General features: G+C 31.7%; 1 protein-coding gene across 5 annotated transcripts in view; it reads right to left on the bottom strand.

Annotated features, from left to right (window-relative positions):
- GRIK2 (glutamate ionotropic receptor kainate type subunit 2) overlaps positions 1 to 18,985 on the bottom strand; it is a 611,565-nt gene that overhangs the window by 94,592 nt on the left and 497,988 nt on the right. For 3 of the 5 annotated variants that reach the window (XM_069487353.1, XM_069487354.1, XM_069487355.1), the window contains exon 13: positions 18,782 to 18,985. This exon is cut by the window's right edge and continues 14 nt beyond it. The exons of the other annotated variants lie outside the window; for them this stretch is intronic. In XM_069487353.1, coding sequence (XP_069343454.1) covers positions 18,782 to 18,985 — 204 coding nt within the window. The remainder of the gene's footprint in view (positions 1 to 18,781) is intronic. 5 annotated transcript variants of the gene reach the window in all.

Genomic DNA, 18,985 nt, shown 5'->3' with positions numbered 1-18,985 from the left:
CAGTCTCATTCTCCTTGGCTTGATTAAATGATTAGACAGGCTTCTTCCTGACTTTATGTCCCTGACCTCCCTTTTCTTAGAGCATTTACATGAGAAAACTTGTAATTGTAAATTCAGGGTAAGGAAGACTTCACAAATATATATATATATATATGTATAGTAAATTCATCCTCCGCCCTTTTAAAATGTAAAACTTTTTAAAAGTTTCTGGCCACTATTATGAGGCAGAAACATCTTTCTCAAGGGCCTGGAAGCAATCCCTTTGAACAGTTAATTGTCTAGGAAGATAGTGCCCCTATCTCATATTCTCTATGGGAGAGTAGGATCCTAACTTGAGTGGGTTCCTTGCTCTAAGTTGTAAAACTAACTCCTGGTAGGAAGATACCAGGAAGTAATTAGCAAACACAAGTGGCCTACAATTTTACTCCCCACCACCATCCCCAGCTCTTAAAAATTCTCCAGTCCTTTGCTTAGTAGAATTGAGCTCAAACTGAGTTCTGGCCTCTCCTCCTTACTGCAATAATCTCTTGTCTATTCTAACCTGGTTCAGTTCAAGGTTTGCTATGACAGAAGATATATGTTCTGTTACTCCTTTAACTTGATGATTTCATAGCTTGTCATTTATGTACTTACAAATATCTTTGTATAACTTTGAATATGCAAGTACAAACTTGTTCACTAAGCATTATGTGTAACAAATTAAAAATAAAAATGTCTATAATTTTAAGTGAAAAATGTTTTGCAGTTACATTTATAACATTGCTCTAACTGCATTATATATTATGTATATATCAGAAGATGTATGTATGTATCCAGATGAATGGTTCTTTCCATTTTGCTTCATTTTCTAAATTTTTATTATAAATATATGTAACAAGTAATCTCAAAACACTTAACATACAAATTATATTCGAAAAAATAGTTCTTTGTATATATTATGTTGTGTAATAATTAGAATATTTAAAATATGTTTTGCCCTTGCTTACTTATTTTACTTACATTAATTAATTTATTATATAACAAAAATAAGATTAACCTACTATATGTCAGAGTGTTCTAGTTGCTAGGTCTTTGATCTCATGGAATTCCTATTCTAGTCACAAGAGAAATACAATAAATGAAAACAATGAATTTATAATGTTATTCAGGAAAGAAATGGATACTATACATGAAAAATAAGGAAAATTACTTTAGAGAGGAGTTATATTTATTTATCTGTTTGTTCACTTATGATCTCTTTAGCTACTCTTAGGAATGTGATTGGAATAGAACAACAGATCGGGGGACATGATAGTAAACTTTTAAGCTTACTAAATGGCTTACTGATGACTTAGATTAAGGTGTTGGTGACATATATTGAGAGCTATAAGTAGATTTTTAGATTATTTGTACTTTGAAGCTAGAACCAAAGGACTTGTTTATGGATCAGATGTGAGAGGTGAGCCACAGCAACGATGGTGGCACCATGTGTCACGATGGAGAAAACTCAAGGAATGATGGGTTTGAGAACAAAATAAAAACTCTATCTTGAACTCATTAGATTTTAAATGACTAAGACACATTCCCAATATAGAAATTATTAGTGAGATATTTGACATTATTTTTGTTTTGAAATACAATGTGAAGTTTACACTTACAGCATCTCTATTCAAACACTACATTTTCATTTAAAATACTTGATCTGTATTGATTGCATAAATCTAAATATCTAAAAAAAATTCAGTTGAAAAACTAGTTTCACATACCCAGGTTGTTTCAAACTTACTAATAAAATGTCCAATACCAGAACTGAATACTAAAAACAATTGTCCTTTAATATTGGCATCATGTTTTGGCAAAAGTGGTTTATCTTTTTAACTTTATAAGAATTGATTTGACTTTGAAGCAAAAGCATTCTAGTTTCAAAAGCTATATCTGTTCATTTTTCCAAGTAAAGTAATTCACTAACTCTTATATTAACTAAGAATTATTAACATTTGAGTCAAAGGAAAATTGAGCAATTGAGAAACAACTCTATATTTATCAACCTCGAAATAGTGTTCTTCAATTTTACATGTGGTTTGTGTAGCTACAAGATTGAAATAATACTGTTGATAGCAGTAAAAATCTCTTGTGCATTAATTCATGTTGGAAAATGTGCAAAACCATTTTACTGACTTTTGTTAAGAAAAGTTTCCATTATAATATAAATTAGTGTAACTATCTAGATGATAAATAAGTTTTTTTTTCTTTCTTTGGAGATTCAAGTTTGGTTTATGGTAAAGTGCAGTAATGAAAAAACAAGAAACATAATGTCATTTTTTAATCTTTGAAGATTGAATATCTGGCAATCATTTAATTTTGTAAAAATTTAAGTTGGAATTAACATTACAGTAAATCTCTATATAACTTCCTCGATTTGACCAAAAAGTATTTTGGCAAAAAGCACCAAATCCTTACATTCATTGTCTTCTATTTTCTTCAACAGTTTTATAAACTGGAAATGAATCATAGTATTTATACATATATACTAAATAATATTAACAACTGTGTCCATGACACTTGTTAAAGACTCTTTTTCAGAAAACTGAACACAAATAATTTCAGTATCATACAGTGCAATAACGCCATAGGAGAAAAAAATCAGTCTTTTGTTTTAAAATTCTAATAAATGTGGGTTATTTTATCTAACATAGCAGGAGCATTAACTGTTGTGTCCATCATGTAATAAACTAAATTTTCTATTTCTAGCTGAAATTCATCTTTGATAGCTGTAAAAGATGCAAAAAAATGTGTTCTACTAATTCTTTTTTTAGTTCAAAAATTGATATTTCTTCCTAAATTTTGGAGTCCTGTGAGGAAAAATTGCCTGAAGTCTTAATCAGACAATTTGTCACATTTTATAATTCATCAAAATCTAAAAACATACATAAAAATTTTAATATCTTGGATCAACTGATATTTAATATTGTTAGAAAGCTCTTTTATATTATGGTCAAATGTTTGGTCAATTAGTCGAAGATCTTTTGCTTATTGTAAAATAATCCTTTTAATCTTATTTTACAATTTTCTAACAAAATTTCCATAACTAAAATATTATATTTTACCATTTTGCCATCTAAAAATGGTCTTCTTTGTTTAAGAATTTAAGTCGTTATATAACAGTCCAAAGGTATAATCTCAGACTCTGTTAAAAATCATTTTTAAATTTATTGAATATTTGTCTTTAATTTTAGTAACTAGTTTCCTTGGAGCTTTTGTTAACGTTAAGAGGTAACTGCTTATCAAATTCACTATATAATTTTCTAAAGATGTATCTTAATGATGACTACTTTAATATCTTTAAAAAAATCTTTTTATACAACAAACAGCTTTTCCATTTTTCTCTGTTGCAGCAAAATTGCAATTGTCATTTACGGTGAGGTGACATTGGTAACACACCTTCACCTGCACTCTCTTATTCTTTACTGTTCTGGTTGTAGTACTAGTGTCTACATTTCCACTCAATTTTGCTTTAACATTATACCTTCAAGGATGCCTATTTTCACCACTACTATTCAACATAGTATTGTAAGTCCTGGCCACAGCAATTAGGCAGGAGAAAGAAATACAGGGCACCCAAATTGGAAAAAAGGAAGTCAAACTATTTTTGCTGATGATATGAGCTTATAACAAGAAATTCCTAAAGACTCCTCCAAGAGACTCTTAGAATTGATAAATGAATTCAGTAAGGTCTCAGTTTACAAAAATCAATGTACACAAATCAATAGTACCTCCATGCACTAATAATAGCCAAGCTGAGAATCAAATCAAGAACTAAATTCCATTTACAATAGCTTCAAAAATAAATAATAAAATGCCTGGGAATATGCTTAACTAAGGAGGTAAAAGATCTTTATAAGGAAAACTACAAACAATGATGAAAGAAATTGTAGATGACACAAATAGAAAAATATCCCAAACTTATGGACTGGAAGAATTAATGTTGTTAAAATGACCATATTTCCCAAAGTGATTTACAGATTCCTAGTGATGGCATTTCCTATCAAAATACCAACATCATTTTTCACAGAATTAGAAAAAACAATCCTAAATTTCATATGGAACCAGAAAAGAACCCTAATAGACAAAGCGATCCTAAGCAAAAAGACCAAGTCTGGAAGCATCATATTACTTAATATCAAATTATATTACAAGCCTATAGTAACCAAAACAGCATGGTACTGGTATAAAAGTAGATACATAGATCAATGGAACAGAATAGGAAATGCAGAAATAAATTTACACAATAACCAACTGATTTTTGACAAGTAAGACAAAAACATACACTGGGGAAAGGACATACTATTTAATAAATGGTGCTGGGAAAACTAAATAGCCACATGCAGAACAATGAAAGTAGATCCCTATCTATCATCATATACAAAAATTAACTCAAGATGGATTAACAAATGTAAGACCTGAAACAATAAAAATTCCAGAAGAAAACATAGAAAAATTCTTCTGGATATTGGCCTAGCAAAGAATTTATGGCTAAGATCCCAAATACAAATGCAACAAAACAAAAATAAACAAATGGAACTTAATTAAACTAAAAAGATTCTATACAGTAAAAGAAATAATCATCAGGTAAATAAAACCTACCAAATGAGATAAAATATTCTCAACCTATACCTCCAACTAAAGACTAATATTCAGAATCTACAAGGAACTCAAATCAGCAAGAAAAAAATAAACAAAATGCCCCATTAAAAGGTAGGCAAAGGATACGAAAAGACATTTTTCAAAAGAAGAGATACAAATGGCCACAAGCATATGAATAAAATGCTCAACATCACTAATCATCAGAGAAATAAAAATTAAAAGCACAATGATAAACTACATTACCCCAGTCAGAATGACCATTATTAAAAAGTCAAAAAACAATAGATGTTGCAATGGGTATTGGTGCAGATGCAGAGAAAAGGGAACCAGTTGCACTAGCTGCATTTAATGTGCTCAACAGCCAAATACATTTTATTAGAAGCCGTCACTCAAAAAAAATCTAGTCTTATTTTTAGTCTGACATAGCAAAATTGCTTTGAAGAGCTTTATAGTAAACTACTACTTTTGACATTTTTCAAATGGTTCCTGGATCCAAACAAAGAAACAAAGGCAAAATGCTAAGGTTTTTTTTTTTTTTAAGGCGAGTAAAATTAAAACACCACAACATCATTTTTAGGACATAGCAGAGCCAACACGTAGGCCTGAGATTAGGAAAGAAAGAATAAGTGTGACTGAGGAAGGAGGATGAGACGCCTATTACCTGGCTACTGACAATGCAAAAAGAGATATATATAAAGAGTTTAGCCACCATTTTTATTTTCAAAATACAAGTAATTTTCTTCCTTTAGCTGTGAGAGTTTTACTACAAGGATTATGTACATTATGGCATTCATGTAGAAATAAATGGAAGCACCACTTGAAATGTGAGGCCCCTAGAGAAAGAGCAGCTCTCAAAGTAAAGCCTGGAAAAAATGATAACATTTACTTAAAAATAGACCATCTATAAAATACTGGATTCCTGATATATTTTATCTTTTCAGCAATACCAAAAAGTAATCCAGAACATTTATTTATTAGTAATCCACAATCTGGATCAAATTATTAATGAAACAAGAATATAATTGTCAAATCTTGACATTAAGCATAGGTAAACTGTTTGTATTTGCAAGAGTACAATATTAATATTGGGGGAAATGGTTTCATATGCTACAGAAGTTTCAAAATTCAACAGGCTTCTTACAATAAGGGTAGCACAAGTACATACTGGGAGTTAATTACATGTTTGGTGCTTAACAGTCAATAAGACATATACCCCCAATTTACCTATAAGAAAATAGAAGCCCAGAGAAGTTAAATAAATCCCTAGTGAGTGACAGATGTAGGATTTCATGCCACAACCTATTCTATGCATTTAATCATTATATTAAACTATTGTTGACTCAACATTGAATTATATCTATTATTAATGCTGCTTTCCAATTCTTTGGCCCTTATTTAATTGTTTTTACAATAAATTAAAATGAAGCATAAGTTCATAGTGTTCTGAAAACAGTCAAGGGACCTACAAAGCAAACTAATTTATTGTGTAGCTTCTAATTAGCTGTAATTACAATATTTAATAAATGAAACACCTACCTTTGGAGATAATCAAATCTTTTCACTGAACTCCACTAGTGCTACAGTGTATACAAAGAGCTAGTAACAATCAGTAGCATAATTCAAATGCTGTCAGGAAATGTAAAAGTACAATTTATTGCCAAACCTGAACTTATTCTTCTTCTAAAATAGATTTAATATGGAAATTGGGTATAGAAAAATGAATTACATACTCATCTATAATTCAACTCTAATTAAGATAGCATGCCTTATTTCCACAGAACACACTCATTCATGTGCATGTGCACACACACATGCAGACACATTCAGTCATCTGAAAAGTTCTCTGTTTATAAAATTACTAAAGAATTTCCCTCAGTACAGGAGGTCAGTGAAAGTGTTCACCATTATGCATTAGATAATTAAACAATTCTAGGCACTGCCACAGCCACTAATACCACAACATAAAGGCAGAGATTCAAATTGTTTCAGAATCTGATCTCTTTAAGAATAAAACATTTACCATTAATGTATAAGCTAGCTTATTTTTAGGGTAATTTTTTTGAGGAATTTGTTATATTCAGTTTACAATTATCAACACTTACAAATAAGCTCCAAAATGTATTTTGTTCTTTTTCAGATCTATCTGGAGTGAAGAGAAGGATATAAAAAATCAGGGATGATTTATGAACTGTATTTGCTCCTTGTGAATATGCATGACGAAGTGGTAAGATCACTGGGCATCAGAAGGGGGCACAACTTTACATCTTACTTGCCCCCAAGGGTAGAAACTATATGATATTTTCTCTAAATAAAAGTCTAAGCATTGAAGAGAGAACAGCAGCAAATAATAGTAAACTTCCTTTTGCTGTATGATATAAGGAAAGAGAAAACAAGTATGTGATATCTTCATTCAGCTCTTAATAACAAAGAACAAAGTGATATTACTGCTATTTTGACTTTTGCAAAGGGATTGGAAAACAAATGAACAAAAGGAAATGCAGCCGACCAAAGATGCTAACTAGTTTAAAGTGCACTTGCAACAAAAGAATAGCTTACCCCCTGAAAGACAGCATAAGGCATAAAAAGTCAAGAACATTTAACTGCCAAGGATATTCTGAATTAAGCACAAGTTTCAGGATGTTCACCTTATAATTAATCAACTATCTAAAGAAATAAGAACAATTTGTTTTTACTGGTACTCTAAAGTTGGAACAACTCATTCCCCTCTCAAAAAAAATCAGTCAGCATGATCAATAGATGTTTCATAGCCACAATGCCAATAAATATAATTTCCTCAAAGCATTAAGAAATCAGAGATTCTAGGTATTTGGTTTCTACATTTGTTTTAAAATACCAAATGATGCTTTTACTCATCATTTATAGAAGAAATGGAATTTTCATTTTAGTTATTTTTATCTAAGATATAAATAAGTACAATTTTTAAAAGGTCTGGGTATTTTTAGATAATATTTATCTCAAGCTATTTTTTTGTGTGTCCAAAATATGTCCTTCTTGAATTTCCTTCAAAATGTTGTCTAACTAGTGGCTATAAACTCTTACAGTGACAACTATTATCCATTATCCAGCACTTGACATGCCAGCTCAACATCACTATATTAACTGACTTTCGAGTTTTCTCACTCCCTGTGGGGCCCTCTCTCCTAAGATTGATGAGGTGGGACACGGTGTTTGAGCTGCCATCCTGACTTGACAAACAGCAGGAATAGTCCTTGCACGGAGTGGAGGAGGGAGGACGAGGGAGGGAGAGAACCACAGTGTGTACAGGAATGGCTGCAGCTTCATGCACAAGCTTTCCAAGGCAATTAAAACATTGTTTCTCAGATTTCACACTTCACAAACACATAACTTCTTTCTTCAATTAAAGTGCCCAAAGCTGCCTTAGTACTTATTACAAATGTAACAATTAGAAAGGGATTAAACGTCTGTCCCACAGATATTTGAAAGAAGCTACTTTCTAAGATAAAAGTTGCTGCTCCTTCCAAGTTTAAATACACTAGAACTCTAATCACTTCTTATAATTCCCAAAACGGTATTTTCGCTTTCTTTTTAACTATTAAATTCATTCTGGCAGAGCTCTGGTAATAAAACCCATCATATTCTAATTTCCAGACAGCTTGATAGAACCAATGTTCTCGCTAGAGATAAAGTGTAATGAAGCACTTTCTTTCCCATAGGAAAGCCTTTGACTCATATGCTTTGATGCCAACTAGCCTTCACATCTGCCCTTTCACCATTGATGGCTGTAACTTGGCATGCGAACTGGTGTCTGATGAAGCAGCTTTACTCAAAGGCACCATTTTATGTCCTGCAATGGGAACATAGTAAAATGGTGTTGGTTTCCTGTAGGCCTTATGCAAATCCCTGTAATAAACATAGGATCAGGCCTCACATACAATAAATTGTGTGTTAGATGAGGAAAGGGAGAGACAACCTCCTTGAGTAAAAATAACTTCCTTACTATATAAATAAATCAGATGCATAATAAAGAATTAAATTAGGCATGTTTTAAATATTTATTTCACACATGGCTAATTTATATCAAAACCATTTTAGACACTAATGAGAATATAGCAACAGTTTAAAAATACTGACCTTACTTTACCAAACAAAATATTGCCACTTAACCTAATGTTAACAGTAATGCATTTCCCTCACCATTAATAAAGGAAAAATAACTTAAGAGAGTTAGAGAAATTATATGGCTACAAAAATCTTCACTGAGACATTTCTTTCAGATTTCTGGAAAAGTTGTATGATGGAAAATGCAGAACACAGCAACATGAAGAGATAAAAAATTGCCGTAACACTATTAATCACTAATCTAAACGGTCTACTCAAATACATTGGTGTTCAATCACAAAGCTTTTGTTTGTTTCATTTAAGCACATAGAAAAAATAAAACAATAAAGATTATCCATAAATATGTGAAACAAACAAAAAAAAAATAAAATTTCTGTTTGGTCTAAATAACCACAGCTCTTTCTCAATTAGTAATTTGCAAGCAAGTTGGCAAGAATAGTTTTTGGCTTGGAATCCTAAGTATATTAGGTTTTCCATTGACCAAGTTAGAGCAGTATGTCATGTGTGAGGAGCATTTTATTTTAGTTTAGATCTGCAAAGGGATATGGAGGAACTCTCAAGTAACACAAAGGAATATGTAAATTAAAATTATGTAGTAATAACCTTTCTGGTTAAAGTAGGTGCTATTTTTTCTTCAACAGGTAAAGAAGAACTGGGAGTACTTCACCAAACCCAAATCTCAAAGCTCTTACTAAGAACCCAAATTAATATATATGTATAGAGTAGACCAATTAATGTCATATCTTTAATGTCAATTAAAAATTATCTCTTCTTAATCTACATCCCCTTAGGTAAACACAAAAGTCACATGCACAATCCTTCCAAAACTCTAATATGCCACCTTATGCATTCTTCTCTAATTTCCCCTCCACCTCCATGGTAGAAGAACCTACAATAAAGGCTTACAAAGAAAGCTGAATATCCACTCCCCAGGTCCCTTAGAACATAATATTTTCTCAACGATTGTTCAGAGACACAAACAAAATTCAGGGTTTAGCCCTCCATGTAACTGAGACACAAGAACACTCTAACTTTCTTCGTCCTGCCATGTGACAATTCTTATGCTTATCTATTGAGGACCTCCAGGAATAGTGTCAGAAATGAATATGTAATAAGATTATTTACTCTCAGCAAATTGCTGTTGAAAAAGGCTATAGACACAATTCTGGTACATAATTTATAAGAAGTAAAAATGTGATTGGAAGACTTGCCATTGTTTCACATCTCAGTCTGATATTTTGTGGGGTCTGGTTTTCAGAAAAAGAAAAATGTCCCTTCTGTTATATAAAAGAAATGGGAGTAGATACAATCAGTTATTAACTATTAATGCAAAAAATATGAAAGGATTATTTACATTTCAAATTAAATTGACTCTGTCTGCACAACAGTATCTCCAGAGCAGGTTTTTTAAAATTCAGAGGCTTGGGATCCCACTTCAAGATATTCTGAATTAATTAGCCTGGCAAGGAGCTGGGGCTTCAATATTTACTAAAAGCTCCCCAAGTGATTCTAATAGTCTCATGTGCAGTCAGGTTGAAAACCACTGACTTAAAAAAATGGATATTTTATTATTTATTTACTTATTTATTTATTTCCATCTTCATTGAGTTATGATTGACAAGTAAATTATTGTTTAAGGTTTACAACATGGTGTGTCTTTATGTAAGTGTACCTTGTGTAATGATTCTCCCAATCAAACTAACATATCTATCACCTTACACACTTATCTGTGTGTGTGTTTTAACACTGAAGATCTATTCTCTCACTAAATTTTTAAGTATACAGCACATTATTATTAACTATGTTTACCATGCTGTACATTAGATCTCTAGTACTTATTCACAAGTGACTATTTTAAAGATGTTTAAAACTTAGTGGATAACATACCCAAATGGGTCACAATAATGACTCTATCCATTAGAGAAAGGCATATTGATGTAAAAATCAAGACTTCTTATTTATCAGAGTGATATGATTGCCTGTAATAGACAGGACTATATTTCCATGAGACATGCATTCTATTTAGTCATACTGGTTACACTACAGCCACATTTTCTATAATTTTGTTAGACAAAAGACTATTTCCATAAGATAAAGCAGTTTTTGAATAGGAGATCCTGATAAAGTAGTCAGTATCCTTAATTCTGCTGGACAATGGTGTAAATTTATGATGTATACATAGGGAAGTATAACCTGTCAAAAAATTTAAAAGTTTATTCACAAATTTTGGAGGCTAATATACGTATGTTCATGTTAATGTTTTTTCTTTAAGTTTGTTTCGTAGGAACAGAAACAATATTACTCAAAGCTGACATTTGAGAACTTTTTTTCTAAACTGTTGAAGAGAAGTGATGTCATTAGTAAGGTTAAATTAACTCCAAATAAAGAAAAATGACCCGAACCAAAGGTACGGGGCTACTTAATAACATCTAAATAAACACGGTAGCTTTTATGTGAGCACATATTTAACAAATCATCCCTGACTTATTGAAGTATCATAAAAAATTTCTAATCATCACATTGTTAATTAATTTCTTCTGAATAGTGGTGGAAAATTATTAGAATCAATGTGAAAGTAAATGTGTGCACACTGAAAGACAAAACCCAGTTTCTAACCATGTGCTGACAAATAACTATTGAATGTCTTCTTTTTGATAACCATACTCAACTAGAAAATTTGCTACATAAAATGTGAAAAATATTTGAAGAATAAGACCTGGAGATCTGAAATTCAAACCACTTTAGATATTGTTTCTCATCTTTGAATACTACTTTTAGGTTAAGTTTCTGGATAAGCAAAATGGAATTTACAAAATATTTACCACCAATATAGCAAGAGAAAAATAAACATTCATCTCAGAAAATATTTTTCAATGTGAAAAGTACATGATGGTTGCCATTTTGAGAATTTACTCTGCTAATGTATAAATCACTTCATAGTAAATATATTATATTTGTATTACCATCATTGCTTTAAATAAAAACAGCAAAAATTATGTTTTTCAGATATTAAAAAATTAGAAGCAATTTATAATAAATGTTTTTAAATTTACTAAGCACATGAAGTAAACTACCAACTTTTTACATTCTAGCCCTCAATTCAAAAATTACTATGTTCTTGCAGTATTTAGAAGCAAAATCACTAAATCTCGCAAAAAAATCATTGCAACATGCCACACTAGCAATTCAGCCTTCAAAACCCATACTATCACCCTAGTATAATTTAATTTTAGAAGTTCATTGAACTGGTAAGATCAGAATAAGTGGCAGACTATAAAGAACACATTATAGTTGTGTCTGCCCCTATGCCTTAATGCAAATGTTTTAGAAACTTATTATGATCAAGAGTTGAGGTCATGAGGGTGAGGCTAAATGACCGATGTGCTTAGCTCTTCTGAGTAGTGATGGTTATGCCATTATATCTTTGGTTATTACTTTTATAGTGATACTATGTACATCCCTTGGTTATTGCTTTCATAATTAACAAGTCACTTAACCTCTCTGTGGCCCAGTTTCCTTATGTGTTGAACATAATGATAATTGCTTCTTACCTTTCTTAGGAGTTGCTCTGAAGATTAATGAGCTGATATTTAGAATGTACTTCAAGAGGGGAGACTTTCAAAAAGAAAAATAAGAAGGAAAGAAGAAGGAAGGAAGGAAGGAAGGAAGAAAAAAAGGAAGAAGAAAGAGAGAAAGGAAGAAAGAAAATTCAAGAAAAAAAGAAAAAACAACTCAAAGAGAAAACTCTTTTGTTGCTAGGGACCAAAAGCTAAAACTTTTTACCCCAGATGGATTAATCCACTGGCCTGCATTCCTAAATTCCTTATTCACACTTCTAAATAAATTGACTTTTTACAAGGTATTAAAATGGGAATGCCATGGATGGCTACATATTTTGAAGAAACCCTTTTATCTACAGAAGAACCTTTTATCTACAGAAGAACAAAATTTTATAAGTAATCACACATTTTTTCTGAAACCCTGTCACAGCCTTTCCATCAATGAACGCAATCAGCCTTCATTGTTCCAATGAATAACTGTATAGAATTTGGTAAAAGCAGTGAGGTACTGCCATAAAGAAAACCCAAACGTGTGGTATGGATTTAGGGCACACATAGTAGATGACAATGAAATCATTTGAGGAGGCTGGGAAAGTGGAAATAAGAAATTATAGGGGAAAATATTATTTTGTAAAGTGCACCTTGTAGTAACTTGGAAGATAGAAAATGCATTGATAATCTTTTATATTTAGCCAAAAAACAAATCGTTCTAAGTATCAGCTGGTTAGTTTTAGCTACATATGAAAAGATAGTACAAGAAAGAGAGAGATTATTAATAATAACAAGAACAGACAGATGGTGGAGAAGGTGAAGGAAGAGGAGGAGGAGGAGGAGAGGAAAAGAAAATAAAAAACTCACTTTGCAAGCAGAATTTAGAGGTGATATAGAGGGGATAAAACTTGAATGGTTGGATAATAACAGTATTTATCATCTTCACTGTCTCACACCAGAGAAAGTTCTTACAATTGTCTCAACATGGACTCAGGCCATAATTAAGGATCAAATTAAGCATGTTGCCTTAATGCTTTCTTAAAACCTCTGAATAAGTTAAGGCAATGCCTTGTAGACTTTCTCATCTTGGCAAAGACTTCTGGCCCAAAGTAGCAATGATTAAGTCTAAAGAGAAGTATACCTTAAAAAGAATTATGGATGCTTGAAGCTCTGACTCAGGTGTGGCAAAGACAATATATATAACTTAAACATTTGTATCCCCGTAATATGCTGAAATTAAAAAAAAAAAAATGCTAAGTGCAATCCAAAAAAAGAATTATGGGTATGGCTTTTAGGTAAAAAGTATACTCAGTTGGATACAATTAAAAGCCATAAAGGTTTAGCAGAAACTGTATTGGTAAAACACTGACACCCCAGTGTAGAAAAATCTGAGTCTGTTTAAAATGCAGAAAAGCCTCTGGGTTCCCAAGTTTCTATGAGGACAGCTGACTTGTAAGTTAAGTAAAGGTTTACACTACACGCCACTAAGAGTTTTTGGTTGTTTGTTAGGCAATATTATGGCAATTTATAGAGAACATAAGCTCAAAACATATAAAATCAGTGCTAGGAACTAGAGATATAAAAATGAATAATACAGATTCATTCAGTCCCTATTCTGCTGCTGTGCAGTGTAATGCAGAAACATACAGGAATCAGTAAAATAAATCTTGGATTGATATTTTAATGATAACTTAAGTAAAAAATGTTTAGAGAATACAAAAAAGGAGCACCTTACCCAGACTGGGCAGATTTATACATGGAAAGGGTTAGGAAAGTTTCCCTAGAATAAATAAAGTGTAAATTAGGATCTAAGGAATACAGAGATCACCACCAATTGTGTTGGCAGGGAAGGCTGAGGATGCAAAAAGCACATAATAGGCTTTGAAGAAGGTGCAAGAGTCCAAGATGCATCACAGGACTAGAAACACACCAGTTTGGTTGGAGTTTAGAGTGTGAAAGAAAATAAACACAAAATGAGAAGAACCCAGATAATTATATGCTTTGTAAACTTGCTAAGGAACTAAGTTCCTATCCTAAAGCAATGGGATGGAGTCATTTTGGAGAGTTTTATGACACTATGGTATCAGTGCAGAGAATAATAAGGGCAAATCTGGGAAAGTGAAAAGTTACATGGTTAGTGCAAAACCCTGATCAGAGATGACATTGGTGTGAACAAGACCGTAGTGAAGGAAATAGAAAGATATATAGGAGGTAAAATAACAGTTAAGATGTGCTTGGAGATGTAGAATATATACCTAAGATTTAACACATTCTTGCCACATAGGAGATCAGTGAATATTTAGTAAATGAAAACTTGATTTCTTACAGCTGAACATCCACATCATAAGATTGAGAAGACAGACCTATAGTGGCATTGAGTAAAATAGGACGTCATAATCGTTAGGTTAAAAAAAAAAAGTTAAAATTAAGTAAGAATATTATTCATATTAAATAATTTTAAAAGTTCCATTTTTCAGAGATTTGGCATAAATTCCAAAACAAATTGCTAATTGCACCTTAATACACCATAATTTCAAAGTACATAGTCAAGAAAATAGTTTCTAAAATCTTCAGATTTTTTTCACTTATCAAATTATTCCTTCTTTATGACAATAGTATTCAGAAGAATGAAGCGATTTAAATTAGATAAATATGATGTGGTCTCTTTCAAAATATATTTAAAAATTATTCAATTATGGGTCATAGAAACAAATTATTTGACCCTATTTAAAATCATTCTAAATTCTGAATTTTTCTAAAATTAGCCACCCATTCTAGTAATGCTAATATACATCTACCAAGCTTCCACTAAGGGCTTAGCATATCATGTTTCATTTATTATAATATTTAAAAAATATTGTGAGAATTGTTCTGCCAGTCATCCCAACTTAGAGGGGAGAAGTCAGAGGTTTATAGAAGGCAGTGTCTTTTCTAAATACAGCCAGTAAGTGGTAGAGCCAGGAATTAAGCTCCAACTTCTCTGATTCCACAGGTTTTTTTTTTTTTTTAACTCCAAACAACTATTCTAAAATATAAACTCTATGTCTTCAGAAGAATTAAGTGATTTACATTAAAAATCTGATATCACTTAACATTCCTTTTTAATATGTGCCAGCATTTTGTTTAATAACTGTATAAAAGGACACGTGTCTTCTTTGATATCATCTTTTTTAGTGGGACAGACTATATTAGCACATGCAGTAAAGTCAAAGATTTCAGATGGGCCAAATCTAGACAAAGAATTTGTGAAAATTAGAAAACCTGAGTCATGGGTTACAGAGACACAAATTTATTTAGCATCATTTTGTAAAAGATATGACTCACTTCAAAAATGTAGGGATTCTCAAAAGAAGCCGTACCATCTACAGGCAATAGCTGAGTTATTTTTAATCCTATAATCCATAAGTATTCATTCTCATAGTCTTTACATTTCAGGGAGAAAAGAATGCTCTTGTTGCTTGGCAACATTTTGCATATTGTTTAGCCCTTGGGTGAGATTTCACTTCTAGTACATCAAATTCTCAGATTCCAAGGTTTCGACTCCTCCTTTAATGTTTTTCAATAAAATACCTAGGCTTTCATCTATTTTATTATCTAATATCATTCAGAACATACTGGAGATGCTATAAAGTTTTCTATTGTTTACATAAAATAACACTGGAGCACTATAGTCTCCTTAATTTTGAATTATTTTTTGCCAGTCATGGTTTTACATTTGTTTCTGAAGAGGATGTGTGTGGAGTGTAATGGATATAGAAAAAAACAAGGAAGAACTCCTCTTGAAGACAAGATACATTGAGCTCAATGAACAAAGTCAAGCACGGGCTTTGGAAATGAAATTATTCATTGTGGTAGAACAATATAAATAACATTGCTGTGTCTCTGCAATACTGAGGACTTACCACCTCTAAGGCCAGATATCTTGAGCCAGCTCTTCTTGCTTGGAGTAACAAAACTATATCATCCTTTAAAATAATTTTCTGGAATGGAGCATTCCAGAGCAATTAGTTAACAGTAGGGTCTTGTTAAATTAGTAAAAACAAGAAGGAAATTCCTTTAGAAGTCAGTGCCTTCAGGGTGCTTTCTAGAGTGTTTGTATGTGTGGTTGTTAATTAAAAAATAAAAGAATGGTATAAAATGTAAATAGACTACACACTAGTCCCTGGTTCATTATAGAGTTTCAAAATGAGTATGCATTTGTTTGAATTCCAAATTGCTAGAATTTTTTTTTTTAATTTCATACTGTAGCTGGTATAACTATGTTTTAACAAGCCAAAACATGAAGTTGAAATTAGAACCTTTTAAGGTTACACTAAAATACCTGAAGAAAAAACAACATTTGATGTATCCTTGTAAGTTCTAGTTTTTTTTTCCTGATTTCAACAATAAGAATTCAGCATGTGATAAACTTAGCAGCCTAAGGTAATTGTCAACTTAGTGATTATCACTGTGTGGTTTTCATTGTGACTAGTACACATTCCAGAAGGCTTCAATTCTAAAGAGAGAATGTATGTGCTGTTGGAAACAGAAAGTTTCTTCATATCAATTTTCTCCAGGTGCTGGAGGCACCCTCCTTGTGTGTGAGAGAGGAAAACAAGAGATGAAAGAGTAAGAAGAAAAAAGTCAGTAACAAGAAAAAGTAAAGGTAGGCAAAAATTACACAGCAGAGAGTAATTGAACAAAAAAGAAAACTGAACAGACAAATGAAAAGACAAAAAAGAAGAAAATAAGCTTAAAAATGATATAAAGAGAAAAAAATGTTTTGAAATTGATTTTTCAAAGATGAACTTTGCTCATAACATATTTGAGATTTAAAACAAGATATTTAAGTCTTTTGGAAAACAAAAATAAAATTAAAACCCTGAAATATTTTTGAAACAGAAATAAACACTTCTCATGTCAAATCATTGTGTTAGGTACTTTTTTGTATTATTTTACAAACTCAACTTCAAAAGTCCCTTGGATATTGTAGTAATTGAAACATCACATATTTACTCCCTGCAGTTGTTGACACTAACAATGTGCATTTAGCAATTTCAACAGCTGATTTTTTAAAAAAATCAAAAAGCCATTTTATAAGAAAGTTGATCTTTAATAATTCTAAATATTCAATTAGGAAAAATTGAACCATTACAATTAATATAGTCTATTATAGTACCATACTGAACATGATGTTTTATTCATATTTGGTTTTTCAATAAATTTGATTAAATAATAATGATTTTCCAATTAAATGCAAAATATGCTCCAATCTTTAGCCATATGATAAATTAGCTTCAAAAATAATACTTTTTTAAATAATTAATTTTTTAAATGAGATGAATTTGACTAAACAATCAAATCTATCTCATTCTTTGAAAATTTGGTATCTTCCAGAACTACAAGGGAAAAAGTTGATTCAGTTTAGTAAGAACTTTTACAAAGAAAATTCCATAATTTGACAAAATTGCTGTTTTAAGTCACATAAAACCCAGTTCTATGATTGTTGATTTTTTTTGTCTCCAACTAAATTATAATCTCCCTGAAAGTGAGAACTAAATCTTATTTTCTATAGACTTATTTGCTGTATACTCAATGTATAGTCCAATTTCTGGCACTCAGTTGGCAGTTGATGAATAACTTGAAGCAATTATTTTTTTTAGGCATTAATTTAAAAAAAAAAACAAAACTACCACTTCCACTGCCCATTTGAACTGCCAATTGCATTTGTAGGAATACTGAAAGAGAATATCCATATTTAAAAATTTGCCCAACCTACAAAGAATGTAAAAATGCTTGGTAAAATATAGAAGGAATGATAAAGTGATAATGACTCCTAAAGTGAAATTTCCCCATCTGATCTATTTTGGCCCAGTGAGAAGAGCTGGAATAAGGAGAAGAGAGGAAAAACAGAGCAGGGAAAGGCACTCTATGCAACAGGAACTCAGCACAGGCGCATTTTCCATTTAAGTGTTCCACAGGCTATCCCTCTGTGAGTTCAACAGGATAGCCCATTTTCAGACTTTGTGCCTCACAGAACATTAGCTGAATGAATGTACAGACAATAAGAACTATTTCTCCTTGTTTTCTTACCCCTTCATACTATGCTCCATTTCAACAGAAAGAAATATATGCATGGGAAATCTTCTTACATGTAGTTATTCTATTCTTCTGGAATAGCCAAGCATTGCAGAATCTGAACCTTCCACTATTTAATTTTCAATAAATGTATTATTTTTTCATTCAAAGATAAAACATCATGGGAAAAAGATGTTACCTTTGAGCGGATTTTCCTCAGATGAGAACAGAATACTTGTAAAGCAAAAAATCCTTAGCATTTTCAAGTATTAACATGATTTGTCTCAGTGGACACATATTTAGTTGTACACCTCTCCTTCCCCTGAGGTATGTGTTACTGATTACTTCGCACAAATAATGGCATTATTACACTCTTACATTCATGAATAGAGAAAGATTCGTTTGTACTCTATCATTTTAATACATAAATTTTAGGTAGTAAGACTTACCTTGAAAAAAGTCATGGTTGCGCCATCCTCTACCGCTCCATACTCTATCTTGGTTTGTTTAGCTAAATCATCAGCAGAGTCAATAGGAGATTCCATGCGTTCCACTGTCAGAAAGGCGGCTAAGTTAGCAGTATACGAAGAAATGATGATAAGTGTGAAAAACCACCAAATGCCTCCCACTATCCTGGTGGAGAGCGCTTTGGG

The sequence above is a fragment of the Eulemur rufifrons genome, chromosome 15 (assembly GCF_041146395.1).
Source record: "Eulemur rufifrons isolate Redbay chromosome 15, OSU_ERuf_1, whole genome shotgun sequence".
Classification (NCBI taxonomy): Eukaryota; Metazoa; Chordata; class Mammalia; order Primates; family Lemuridae; genus Eulemur; species Eulemur rufifrons.
The sequence above is the reverse complement of the archived record's forward strand: the minus strand, read 5'-3'. Positions and strand labels throughout refer to the sequence as shown.